We start from the raw sequence: 12,520 nt of genomic DNA, 5'->3' as shown, positions 1-12,520 counted from the left end.
CACTTTTTCCTTTTGTTTATCCCAAGCTTGTTCATGGAACTGCAGAGAAATATCTTTAACTTCTCTTTCCATAAAGTAACTTGGTGCCTCTGGAGTAGAGTTAAGAGTTCTGGGAACTGTTGTCCAAAAACCTGAACTGTGATTTTGCATGACTCATGAGATGTGATAACTCCTGTGTGTTGATTGGCTGAGCTTGGTTTAAAAGTAGGAAATGTTAATATAAAGGGGTTTTTGTTTTTGTTTTTTTAAGCAAGTCTCAAAAGACAGGAGAGACACTGAGACTCTGTAGGTTGCACAACAGCATAGTTAGTTTGTTTTAAACATCCTAATTTTCTGTTCTCGATTTATGTGTTTTTTTATTCCACACTTTCTTCTTCCTTTTTGTGGGTGATTTAAATGGATTCTAATTTGAGCGTTCTTTAGCTATATTTTGAGTGTTTAGATGAAGATGTGGTGGTGGTGGTGGTGTGCCTTCAGAAGTTGGAGCAGATTGAGGCCCTAGTGTGCTAAGCGCTTCACATACCTCTAATAAGACAGTACCTGCCCTGAAGAGCATACAAACTAAATAGACACAGGGTGGGGAAAAAGGATGTATTATTCACATTTTACATATAGAAGAACTGAGGCACAGATGACTTGTTCAGGGTCATCCCCTTCCTCTTTCTTTCTCTCCTTGTAGTTTTTTCTTGTAGAGCCATAGGTTCATTATTGCAACTATGCAACAACTGCAGCATAATATAATGTTCTCCAGGTCACATGCAGATATTGTGTGCTATGTGTAAATTGACCTCTCAGAGTAGGGTTATTGTGTTATAATTTGAAATACGCTGACCAAGATTTAGCAGAGGTCCATCACAGGGGTGGTATAATTTACTCAGCATGTGAGAGATTGGGGGTGTGGGGGGACGGGGAATTACACTGCGGTAAAAGATTGTGGGACGATAGACAAGATAATAAAAGTGATCGTCCAACAAAAATAACAGGGATTTTATTTAGACTGGAACAAACAGAACTGAACCCTACCTACCTACGATGTCTAATATAGGAAGTGTATAATTAAAAACCCGATTCAAATACACCCCCCCCCCCCCACACACACACACGTTCAAATGTGCGCGCATACTAACTTAATACTAAGTCTACTTAACTATATATAACCCTCTAAATAAAAAAAAAATCTATCTCTGTGTGTACAGGCTATTATCTTATAGGTTGTTGTTGTTTTTAGTTCAAGGTTCACCTTTTCCCAAATATCTCACTGGGTGCTGTCTAACACCGAAGTCAGTCTCTGAGTCTCAAGCACCTCTCGTGACTTCCTGAAGAGATGGTCTTGACTCCAGTGATGCTTGCTTACTGGGGTACACGTTAGACCAGACTCACTGGATCTGAAGGACCTTTGGTTCTCCTGTTCTGGATATCTGGGACAACATGAATCAATGAGATTACTAGGAGATTACTGTATCCAATGATCAGGAATATAAAGGAATGGATGCTCAAGAACACGCGATTAAACACGGACTGACGTGACCAGCCAGTTTTAAACGGACGGGATCCTCTCCTGCACATCAGTTTGTCCTGCCCAATCTCAGCCTCTCCACTTACTCTGTTTCTCTATGCTATTCTGGCTGCCCTCTCCCCTCACCCTGTTTCTCTCAGGTTACTCACAGACCGTTAACTAAACTAAGGGGGGAGGGATAGCTCAGTGGTTTGAGCATTGGCCTGCTAAACGCAGGGTTGTGAGTTCAGTCCTTGAGGGGGCCACTTAGGGATCTGGGGCAAAAACAGTACTTGGTCCTGCTAGTGGAGGCAGGGGGCTGGACTCAATGATCTTGCAAGGTCCCTTCCAGTTCTAGGAGATATTTCCATTAAAAAAACAAAAAAACCTCTCCCTCAGGTTCTCCCCGCCTGCCTCTGTCCCTCAAATGTTCCCCCCTCTTCTCCTCCATCACTTCCCCTCCCCCTGAGGGGAGATGTCACCTCCTCCCACTTTCGCAGAGGGAGCGCCACCTGTTCTCCACAGAACAATGACAGTGCATTCACCCTATATCATATGTCCCCATACAAGGTTGAGTCCCTTAGTCTTATTTACATATGCTTTAAGTGTAAAACACATAACTTCCAATATTTCTAAGATGACGTCAGATGTAATCCACCATCCCTAGCTGCTTTTCTGTTGGGCCTTTATGCTGCCAGTGTCAAACTGTATAAGGTCTACGGTGCAATGCATCTTGGAGTGCACAGACTTGGCATTTCATGCAATTTATTAATTCAAAAATCAAATATCAAAATATCCTGGTTTAAACTAGTCTTTTTTTCCTAAACTTCCCACTGTTTCAGCTTCCCTGGCACTAGCAGTAGTGGGAGTACCAATGTAGATAAGAGACTGGTAGCCAGTTGTCTTTATCATCATCTTGTGTAGACCTGCTATGAGCATAATTGGCCTGCATGGTGGTAAAAGTGCTTGCGTCACTGGCCATCATAATGCTGGTGGAGCTGAAGTGGGACTAAGAATAGTAGGAATTATTTTGGAGGAAAAGGCTACTGTTGACACAATGTTTTGAATGTGCAATCAGTAGAGGGAATCTAAAACACATGCGCTATGTACTGGTTGCTGAGAAAGTAATGGACTAAATTCAAATGTATAATGCTAGTTTAAACTCTGATCTAGGCATGAGTTCTAATTAATAAATCAATCCCACTTTTGTTTTTGTTTCGTTTTTGATTTTTCCCTCCTAAGGCTGAGTTGGTTATCCTACTCTCTCCCAGTGTTTCATTTGGTTTTGAGTAAGAACAAGGTCATCGGGGGGGAGGATAGCTCAGTGGTTTGAGCATTGGCCTGCTAAACTCAGAGTTGAGAGTTCCATCCCTGAGGGGGCCATTTAGGGATATGGGGCAAAAATCTGTCTGGGGATTGGTCCTTCTTTGAGCAGGGGGTTGAACTAGATGACCTCCTGAGGTCCCTTCCAACCCTGATATTCTATGATTCTATGATCTTTGTTTAGGGACAGATTCAGTCTTAAGGAAAGCCCTTCCTCTATATATTCTAGAGTCCCTGTAATGATCTGCAAGGCTCTTCTGCTTAAGAGAATTTAATCTTTGACCATTATGATCTTTTATTCATCTTTGCCTTTTTGAGGTATACATTTTTCCTTTTGACAGGGTAGCTGCATCTCTGAACAACTCTATTTCTGCATTGTTCAAACATAAATATAATTCTGGCCCCAAAATGTAGTTTAAATGATAATGAAAAGAAAACTTACTGATGGTGTGGGAATGGGAAGAAAGAAGAAAGTGTAATTTCCATGGAAGCAGATGTTTTGCTGCTTGTCTTTATTCTTAAAAAAAAGTATCTATTTTTAGGAACAGCAATGGGAGCAGATAATTCCAGATCAGAGAGAGTGACGAAAGGCTAATTGAAAAGTGAGATCTGAGGAGGAATTGGGAGTAGAGCGAGACTTCTTGGCATACAGGGAGAGGATGTTTGGGCACGGGGTGGTACAAGAAAAGACATATTATTGCAAGTATGAAGGAGATAAAGTAAAAGTGGTTGGCCTAGAGGCCTTAGAGATGGAAAATAAGAGGTAATAACTTGCCTGGCAGGTGGGGGCAGAACTTAAAGCCTTCAAGTTGAAGAGTTTGAGGTTTGATGTGGAAAGAAGTCAGTGATGAGATTTAAGGGAAAGGTGGCACAGTTGAAAGTGGTGTGAGACAGATGATTTTAGATTTGATATTTTGGGAGAAATGAAAAGGGTGATGAGGCACACAAGTCCAGTCTTGTGTGCCCCCTTGAATGTAGTGGATACTTTGAATTGTGTAAAGATTGAATGTAAGAGGTTTGGGACAGTAATGTGCAGTCTCTTACTGTAGATGAGTTATTTGTTTAAAAACTTCTAAGAGGGTAAAGGGGAGGCAAGGCATATTTTTGATGTTCATGGCACTTTCTTTTAAATATTCACAGGAACCTGTTATTCATCATCTAGCACACAAATGTATAACTTGCACACTAGGTAAAAGGTTTTTAAAATAAAACATTCTTGTTTTAGTTCTGACTAGAAAACTGTTCATCTGTTAATTATTTGTATTGTATATTTTTGTTGCTCTAAGATAGCTTTCTGCTTTAATGTTGCCTCTGTAGAACTGTGAACCAGTAATGTAGCTTAGGTTCTTCTGTGTTGTCTAACAACTTCTTGGGTTGAATTTTCATATGTAGCTCTTATGGAAGCAGTGCAGTATGGTAAAGTATCTCTAATCTTACCTCTCCCTTCCCCTCCCACTGTGCCCTTCTACATGAAATTGTTAGTATATTAGTCAAATTAAACAGTTCTACAAACTTTGATTATATTTGTCAAACTTAAAGAACTTCAGAAAACCTTGTAACTGTTCTTCTTGGGCTATTGATGGGCTATACAGAGAATCTGAAAGTCTGGACACACTATCATGGGAGTGTGCAACCTAACTTATATCAAAATGTAATCTTATTGCTGACTGGAAGAGCTGTTTAGGACAGAAACGTTTTGTTTTATGTACATAAAACCATTCTATGAAAAGAACAAAACTTTATCTGAAGCAAAGCTGTGTGCTGCATTTGCAACCTGTGTTGTGTGTGAAATGTAAGCTTTCTTTACCAATCTTCGATTTGTACAATAGGTGAAACTCACTATTTCACTTTCACGTCAGGGACGGTACTTGGTACTGCTCTGAAGGCAGGGGACTGGATTCAATGACCTTTCAAGGTCCCCTCCAGTTCTATGAGATAGGTATATCTCCAGATAACTTTGTAATTTTAAAGGGTAGAATATTGAACTGTGGGTTCTTCGTTATTTGTATTCAAGTTGTATAATCAGCTCTTTGGACAGTTATTGGTATACCATGAAAAAACAGTAACTTTTCCATAAAGATTACAGTTATGTTACTGTTTTAAAGCTATATTTTGCTCCCTTGCTAAAATCTATTAAATCAGCTAAGTTTGAAAATCGGTAAAAACAAGTCTTGAGCTTCTTACAAAATCTACCAAATTTAGGTCTTTCAAACGGGGGTTTCTGGCAGAGGTCACCACCACAAAATAGATATTTTCAAAGTTGCAAAAGCTTTCTAACACTCTATATTTATTAAGGGGGGGGAAAGGTAGTGGTGGGGGTGGGATATGAAATTTAGATAAAAATCTTGCTTAGGCGAGTTTGGTAAACTATGATACCAAAATTTAGTTGCATGAAATGTGAAGTATTAAGTCTCGCAGCTCCAAAAAGAGGAAAATGCTAAAGATAACCAGGTTCCTGTGAATTCATCAGGGTACAACAGAAATCCTAATTTTTCATTTATAAAATCTGAGGTGAGCATCCTGCCTTCTCCCCTGCAGAGAAAGCTCAAAATATAACAGGATTCTAGGGAGGGTTGTTACTGGGGAAAGGGCTCACAAGTGAGGCTGCTTGACAGGCTATGTTAGTGGCTGAGACAAGCAGCCAGTGATCGGAGAAGTGGTGGCGATCAGGAGGAGATTGCAGTTATAGGGAAGAGGAGCTGTGGGCCAGAAGGGCAGGAGTTGCTGCCATTCCCCAAACAGCTGCAGTTTGGATGACTGTTGCTTTCTGGATTTGCAGACGGGCTGGAGGGTGAGCAGGAGTACTTTGGGTTTTTCCTAGAATATATAGAGGGACTGCCATGGGTAGACAAGTCTGTAGGAAGTTAGAGAGCCCCTAGCTTTTTTGCTCCCTAATCCTATGTCACTACTTTAAACTAAAGAAATTCACCAGGCAGACTTTAAGGTGGAGTTATGATTGTGATCACACAAAGCTACAAAGTCATTGTGCTCTTCCTGAATGTGGGAGTTTAAATGTCTAAATTCTAATACTAGAAAACCAGGAAATTTAGAGATAAGGGCACCCTGTACTCCAATATCTTTTACAAGGATATTAGGCACAACTTTAAAAACAAGTTTTCAGTGTGTACTTGTTCTGCTACTATTAGAAATTCATGGTCTGCTTTGCTGATACAAATAAAAGGGCTTATCCCAAGATTCCCTTGGAAAGAGCCCCTTGCAGGAGGTGCAGAGCCCGTTCTTGCCCTCTACAGGAGACCCTGGCACCAGGAATGGGATAGAGTGGCTAAAGCGTCAGCACTGAAATAAATTCCATTGTCACTCTTCAAGTCTTATCAGTCCAGCATTTTTTGTGACTACTAACGGTCAAATAATAGAAATGTTTTATAAACACTGATCTATATATGCTATTTAAATCGGTCTGAGAAACTAGTAAATGCAGTTTGGGATGATCACTTAAGTTCAGGTTCAGCTTTGGTGGTAAGATTTTGAGAGATCTATGCACAGAAAGCTACAATTACAATACCATGAAATTTCAGAATTAAATATCTGAAATCATGAAATTTACAATTTTTAAAATTCCATGACTCTGAAATTGACCAAAATGGACTGTGAATTTGGTAGGGCTCTATTAATAAACAGTAGTTTGCAAAAATAGCCTTAATTATTGACCTCTGACAGTGAGATGATCCTTTTTAAGATAAATCCTTTAACAATGTGGTTGTGGGATAAAATTTTCAAAAGCAGCTAAATCCTATTGGAAGCCCAATGGGACTTAATAACCTGAGTGACTCAAGTGCTTTTGAAAATTTTACCCTTGGTCTTTATCTTTCTGTTATATACAGGCAACATAATTGTTTTTTCTTAGTGGACTATGGATATTAAATTTACATAGTTATGCATGCTTAAACATAGCAGTTTAGGTGAACAAACAGCAACTTAACGATGAGCTTAAAAAAAGGGTCTTGTTTATAACAAGTGTATATATTAAACTTATTTTAATGTTTTTTTTTCTAAAGACTATTGCTCACTTATCTTAGAAAATTAATTATTTATTGGAAAATATTGAATACTCCCTCTAGATTCTGGAAAGGAAAATGCATGTTTCAGACAGTTTTATGGCATGTTTCTGAAGTATTGGAGAATTTTGCTGGCTAAAAGTGAGCCCATGACTGTTTCTTGATATGAAACTTTCTGTGGTTTGATTTGTGGCAACACAGGACTCAGTCCTTCCTCCTTGCTCTGACAGATGACTGCCAGTTGCTAGGGGTTCTTCTTTTGCTTCGCCAGTTTGGATTCCTGCCTCAGTCAGAGCAACATACAGGACAGAGGCTGTCTGATGCACCCGTGTATGTTAATACTCCATGACCTAGCTGGTAACAGGGTACTCTTGAACTTGTATCTCCAGCAGGGTGCCTCAGATACTGCTACACCTATGAAAGGGGTGCCTGTTTCCATCTTTATATGGTGTAGCCATTCTATTTTCCCCATGGGATGTAGGGCAATTTTTTTTGGCTACTTTGTCCAGAAACCTAGTTGATATTTCCTGCAAAAGAATTTCATCAAAGACATAATCTCTGGATCCCTAAGGGCTCAAGCTTTCCCCTCTCTCCTGGTGTGTCTGTTCCTGAATGTGGTGACCTTTTTCAGCTTTTCAAGTTGGAGATTTAGATTCTATATATATAAATTGAAATCCTCCTCCTCTGATTTATGTGGAGGGGTGGGACTGAAAATACATATGGGCAATCAAGTTTTCTGAAGTGGTTTTTAAGATATTAAAAACTATCATTGTACACCTTATTCATATGCAAACTTGCACTAGTTTGACTAATTTGAACACGCATTTTTAAACCAATTTTGGTAAACCTTTGCAAGTTTATATATAAATAAGGTGTACAATACTGGTTTTTAATATCTTAAAAAAAACATTTGAACTAAAGTTTAGTAAAGCCATTTTCCAACAGTTATAGTAGACTCTCTGTTGGTTTAGTTTGTTTTTCACCTACAGAAAATGTCAACTTTTCATTTGAAAGAGAAGAAAAAAAAAAACCACAACCCTCAAAACAAATCAGTTTTTAGCCCAAAACTCTAAACATACATAGTAAGAAGAGACTTTCTGTGGATCATGTTTAGTTGAAACCCCAGTTTTCTGGCTGAATAAGTTTTTGACTGAAAATTTCAAGCAGCCTTAATATCAACACACAAACTTGTACTAGTTTAAATAACTTGTTTTAACTGAAACATTTGTATGAGGACAAGTCTTTAATAGATGAATTCATATGCAGACATGAAATATTTTTAAAACAAATGTTTGGTACTCAGACATTTGGGTTACCGGCTATTATTTGAATTCAGGATCACTTACCCCTGCAACAGTTGGACATTACAGGTATCCTAAAGTAGTGTTTAGACTGACACTTTTCTGTATCGCTTTAGCAGATACTCAATCTTCTTTTGCAGGAAAAATCCCTGACAGTAGGTCTTGACAAGCTTAAAATCTTTTCTTTCAGTTTTTAAAATGTCATTCTTAAGGTTACATGTGTATTCTGTCAATGATTTGTGATCGTTTAAAAGTATATATTTTTAAATTTAGTTTATAGTACATATTAAATAGTTCAGTTCTTTTTCCATCAAGAGATTGTATGTTTCTGCTATATATCCTGATCACTAATGCATCAAACCAGAAAGTAATTTTGCACAAATAATATAAAATACTTGATTAACTTTAGGAAAAACAAATAAATAGCACATATACACATCCACATCATTGTAATTGATTCATGTAGGTTTTTTTTTTTTTTGCAGACTCAATAATAAAAATATTACTGTGAGAAGTGATGCTTGTATGTTTGTTAATATCACTTTTCTCAGCAAGTCCCAGGAAAAATTAAGCCCTGGATGGGGGACAGGATGGGGTTGGAGGTGGAGGCAGTGGGGTCTGGGGCGATGGAGGGGTAGATTCAGGGCTAGGAAAGGCGGTGGGGTCCAGGAGTGATGGGGAGAGGGGCATGGATGCAGGGCCAAGAGAAAGGAGGGTGGGTGGCGAGCCCTGCAGCTGCGCGGCTGGAGCAGGTTGTTGGCACCCACGGCTGGGGATCAGTGCCCACAGCCAGAGCCCAGAGCTGGGTGCAGGAGCTGCACGGCTGGGGATGGGGCCAGTGCCTGCGTTCGGAGCAGGAGCTGCATGGCCGGGGCAGGGAGTTGAAGCCCAGGGACAGTGCCCATCACCACGAGGCTGAAACTAGCACCCGCTGCCATGTGCCTGGGGATCAGCGCACGCCCGGGGCCAGGGATCCGCGTGGGCCCGGGGCCAGTGCCTGCTGCCATGCCCCCAGGGATCGGCGCCCACTGCCACATGGCTGGGACTATGAGTCAGCAGCCCGGGTCAGCGGCCAGGACTGGGGATCGGAGCACGCAATTAGGAGTTGGTGCCTGGAGCCAGCAGCTGCCGCTGGGTTTCAGTGCCCAAGGCCAGCTGGGGCCAGTGCCCAGGGCCTGAGGCCAGCACTGTGTGACCAGAGACGGGGATTGGAGCCTGCTGCTACGTGGCCAGGGATTGGAGCCTGAACTGAAGCCCCATGGCCAAAATCCAGGGCTGTGTGGCCAAAGCTGGGGATCAGTGCCTGAAACCCTGCAGCCGGAGCTGGGTGTTGTCACCTGAAGCCCCATGGCTGAAGCCCTGGTCTGCGCAACCAAGCTCCCTAAATCCTGCCTCTGGAGCCTGCCTCCCAACCACCCCAGGACTGAAGCCAGAGCCTCATTGCCTTCCCACGCCGGTAGAGAACTCCCTGTATTCCTGCAGCATTGTACCCCGCCTATCTCCAGGGGCCGTGCAGAGCTGCGCATCCAGGAGGAACAGAGAAGGAAGTGGGAGGAGCAGAACCTTTGTCTCCCCCACCATCACGGCTCAGGAAGCTGTCGAGGCTGCATAGAAACCCCCTGGTTGCCATATTTGAGAAACGCTGATTGATTAGGAAGCTTAAATTACAGAACCCTCCCATCCCTGTATGCTTGTTCATTAATACTTTGTTTCTCATCTCTCCCAACTCCTGCTTTTGCTTTAAAGCTCTTACTATGAACTGGCAGATGTAGCAGAGTGGTGCAGATCAGGAAAGGCTTGGTGTTCTGACTCATTATCACACTGAATTTATGCTTACACGGTTGTTCTATTACTGCATGCCTCTCTGCTGTTTTGTTGCTCTTGGAACTTTCTCAAATCTAAAAACAGTAAGGTAATATAATCCCATTTGCGATAACATGTATTATGTTCCCATTTTAAGTATGCTATCTTACTGTATTATGCAGTTAAAGAGAAACCAACTTGATATGTCCAGTTTTTTTAAACATGAGTTTGATACTACTTTAGTCCCCAAGTTTCCTTTAACTTCTGGGGGTTTTGCAATCACATTCCCCTATTTAAAAACATGTTCTTTCTCTCACCTGATACTCTGTGAAAGATCCAGGCAAACAGAGTGAAACTAACTAGCTGACTAAACAGGAGAAACTGAAATGGACTATACAGAATGTGCTTTCAAATGCCCTAGTAAACAAACTGAAAAATGTGAAGTTTTTTCTTTTTTTACTGATCTTGTTACAATAGTAACAACATTTTCAGACTGAACTGAGTATTAACCTCTCCAGGGCAGCCAAGTGGCACAGGAACCCCCATCGCTAAATAGGGACATGGCTATGTTCTCCACGAGGCAAGAGACTCCTTCTGATACACCTCACAGAGTTGGGAGCCTCAGGGGGTGACATGGTCTCATGTTTGCTGACATGGAGGCAAACCTGACACCTTTTTTAAAATATGGCTAGGGTTTGCCATCTCAGTGCACCCTGGGTAGGGTTTTGGTTGGGCTTTCCAAAGCACTGGATTTTATACTTTTTTTTTTTTATTATTATTTAAAAAAAGTTAGTCAGATGTGCAACAGTCCTGTTTAATTCTCATTCTCACACTCACACCTAAAATTGAAAAGATAAACTATACATTAGCAGAGGAGCGATTGGGGATATTTTTTCCCCAGTAGTGGGCATGTCACAATGCTTGTTTTATCCTTTGATCCCAACATTTATGTCTCTTTTAAAATGGTAAGCGCTTGGGGGCAGGGATGGATCATATCTTGTATCTGTACAGCCCCCAACCCAAGTGGTCCTGATCCTGACTGGAGCTTTGGATACTAATGGAATATAAATGATTAATAATACAAGTCAAATTACCTCCCATCTCAAAAAAGATGAGGTGGGGTGGGCTGTTACTTTATAAATACTCCATCCTCCTGCAATGATTACAACTATATATAGTTCAGTGGAGACTTAGGTGGGGGAAATTTGTGATACAGCTTACAGTTCTTTGGAGATGCACGAACACAATGCTTCTTGTTTAACTCTCTTCAGTTTCCATTGTTTGTCTTATTTCCTACACAGGAAAAATATGTTGTGTGATGGGTAGCTGTACTTAATGAACTAAAACACTGAGGCTTCTAAAATAATAGTTTTGCATAAATGCTTATGCTTGGCTGCATCATACTAGTGGATGCTGCACATTTAATGCGCTTTTAGGAATGTTTCTGTTTACATGTACAATTTGAGAGAAACAATTTTTTCTTTTAGATGGATTGTCCTAGAATCCTAACTCTTTCATAGGACATTGTGGTTTTCTGAAACTGATTTAATTACAGATCTTGAGACATGTTCTGTTGTAATGAGTTTTGTGAACACTAAATTTCTGAACATCTTTCAGAAGACCTACTTTTGTCTATCTAAAAAGGGATATTAGCTGCTCACTAACTGTATCTAAGCTAATAATGGCTTCCTATAAGCATATTTGTCAGTTTTGTTGCTTCAATGTTTTGTTTCTGAACTGTTAAGTCCTTTTGAAGTCTTCCCTTAATATTGATGTGCATGTTGTATTTTAGTGATAAACTAACTCTGTTTTCATTGTGCTTCCTCTTTCCTTTTGCTCCTGTTGCTGACGTCTCTGCACATTTTGCTTCTTCCTGGCCTGGACTTTTTTTGTTCGCTGTTCTTCGTTCTCCAATTGCATTGCACGCGCAGAATCATGGTGAGATCAAAGACTCTCATGGACCATCAAGTAAGTAACTGACCTCGTCTATCGGATGTTTGGGCATATTAGTCACGGTCACCATCTTCTTGTGTGAGCACATGGGCCAGTGGACATAACACTAGGGTTTCATGTGTGTCATGACCTAATTGAAGAACTGAGATAACAAGGACAACTGTTAAAGAAATACTTTATTCTGCTTGTTGGTCTTGTCCGTAGGTGTTTGTTAAATTTAAAACCAACCATAATTCATAGGACGTATTGTTCTTCTTCAGTCATGGCTAGAAAAATATGAATCCTTTTAACACTCCACTTGGAGTTCTGAAGTTAAAATGGAAATATTTATCACTTTAAAAGAAAGGACTGTCTTTTCACTCTGTTTGTTTATACAGTGCCTAACACAGCTGGGCTCTAATCGGAGTTGGGGCCTCCAAGTGCTACTGTAATATAAACACTAAATAGGACACACAAAATAGTGGTTTAACAGGTAGAAGCAACTTGTTTTATTTGGCGCTTAGGGCAGTGTTTGCTTTCAGTACCTTGTTGTCCAATTAGTTTTAATAAAAAGCCTTCTCACATACTGAAGTGTGACTAAAAAGAGGTATCCCAACATGCAAGGGAGACTAGTTTGGATGCATTTTTAC

The 12,520-nt window shown here is 40.5% G+C and overlaps 1 protein-coding gene across 26 annotated transcripts in view; it reads left to right on the top strand.

The window, feature by feature from the left end:
- Positions 1-12,520, top strand: part of OSBPL8 (oxysterol binding protein like 8) — a 198,998-nt gene that overhangs the window by 71,626 nt on the left and 114,852 nt on the right. For 17 of the 26 annotated variants that reach the window (XR_010590973.1, XR_010590972.1, XM_065559324.1 and 14 more), the window contains one exon: positions 11,870-11,906. The exons of 7 other annotated variants lie outside the window; for them this stretch is intronic. Coding sequence is in view for 13 of the 19 variants with exons in the window: in XM_065559324.1 (XP_065415396.1) it covers positions 11,870-11,906 (37 nt within the window). In the remaining 6 variants the exon portion in view is untranslated. Of the gene's footprint in view, positions 1-4,130; positions 4,235-11,869; positions 11,907-12,520 lie in introns of those variants that run through there. 2 more of the 26 variants (XM_042860100.2, XM_065559277.1) reach the window with 2 other exon arrangements.

Source organism: Chrysemys picta, chromosome 1, assembly GCF_011386835.1.
Source record: "Chrysemys picta bellii isolate R12L10 chromosome 1, ASM1138683v2, whole genome shotgun sequence".
In the NCBI taxonomy this organism is placed as follows: domain Eukaryota; kingdom Metazoa; phylum Chordata; order Testudines; family Emydidae; genus Chrysemys; species Chrysemys picta.
The sequence above is the reverse complement of the archived record's forward strand: the minus strand, read 5'-3'. Positions and strand labels throughout refer to the sequence as shown.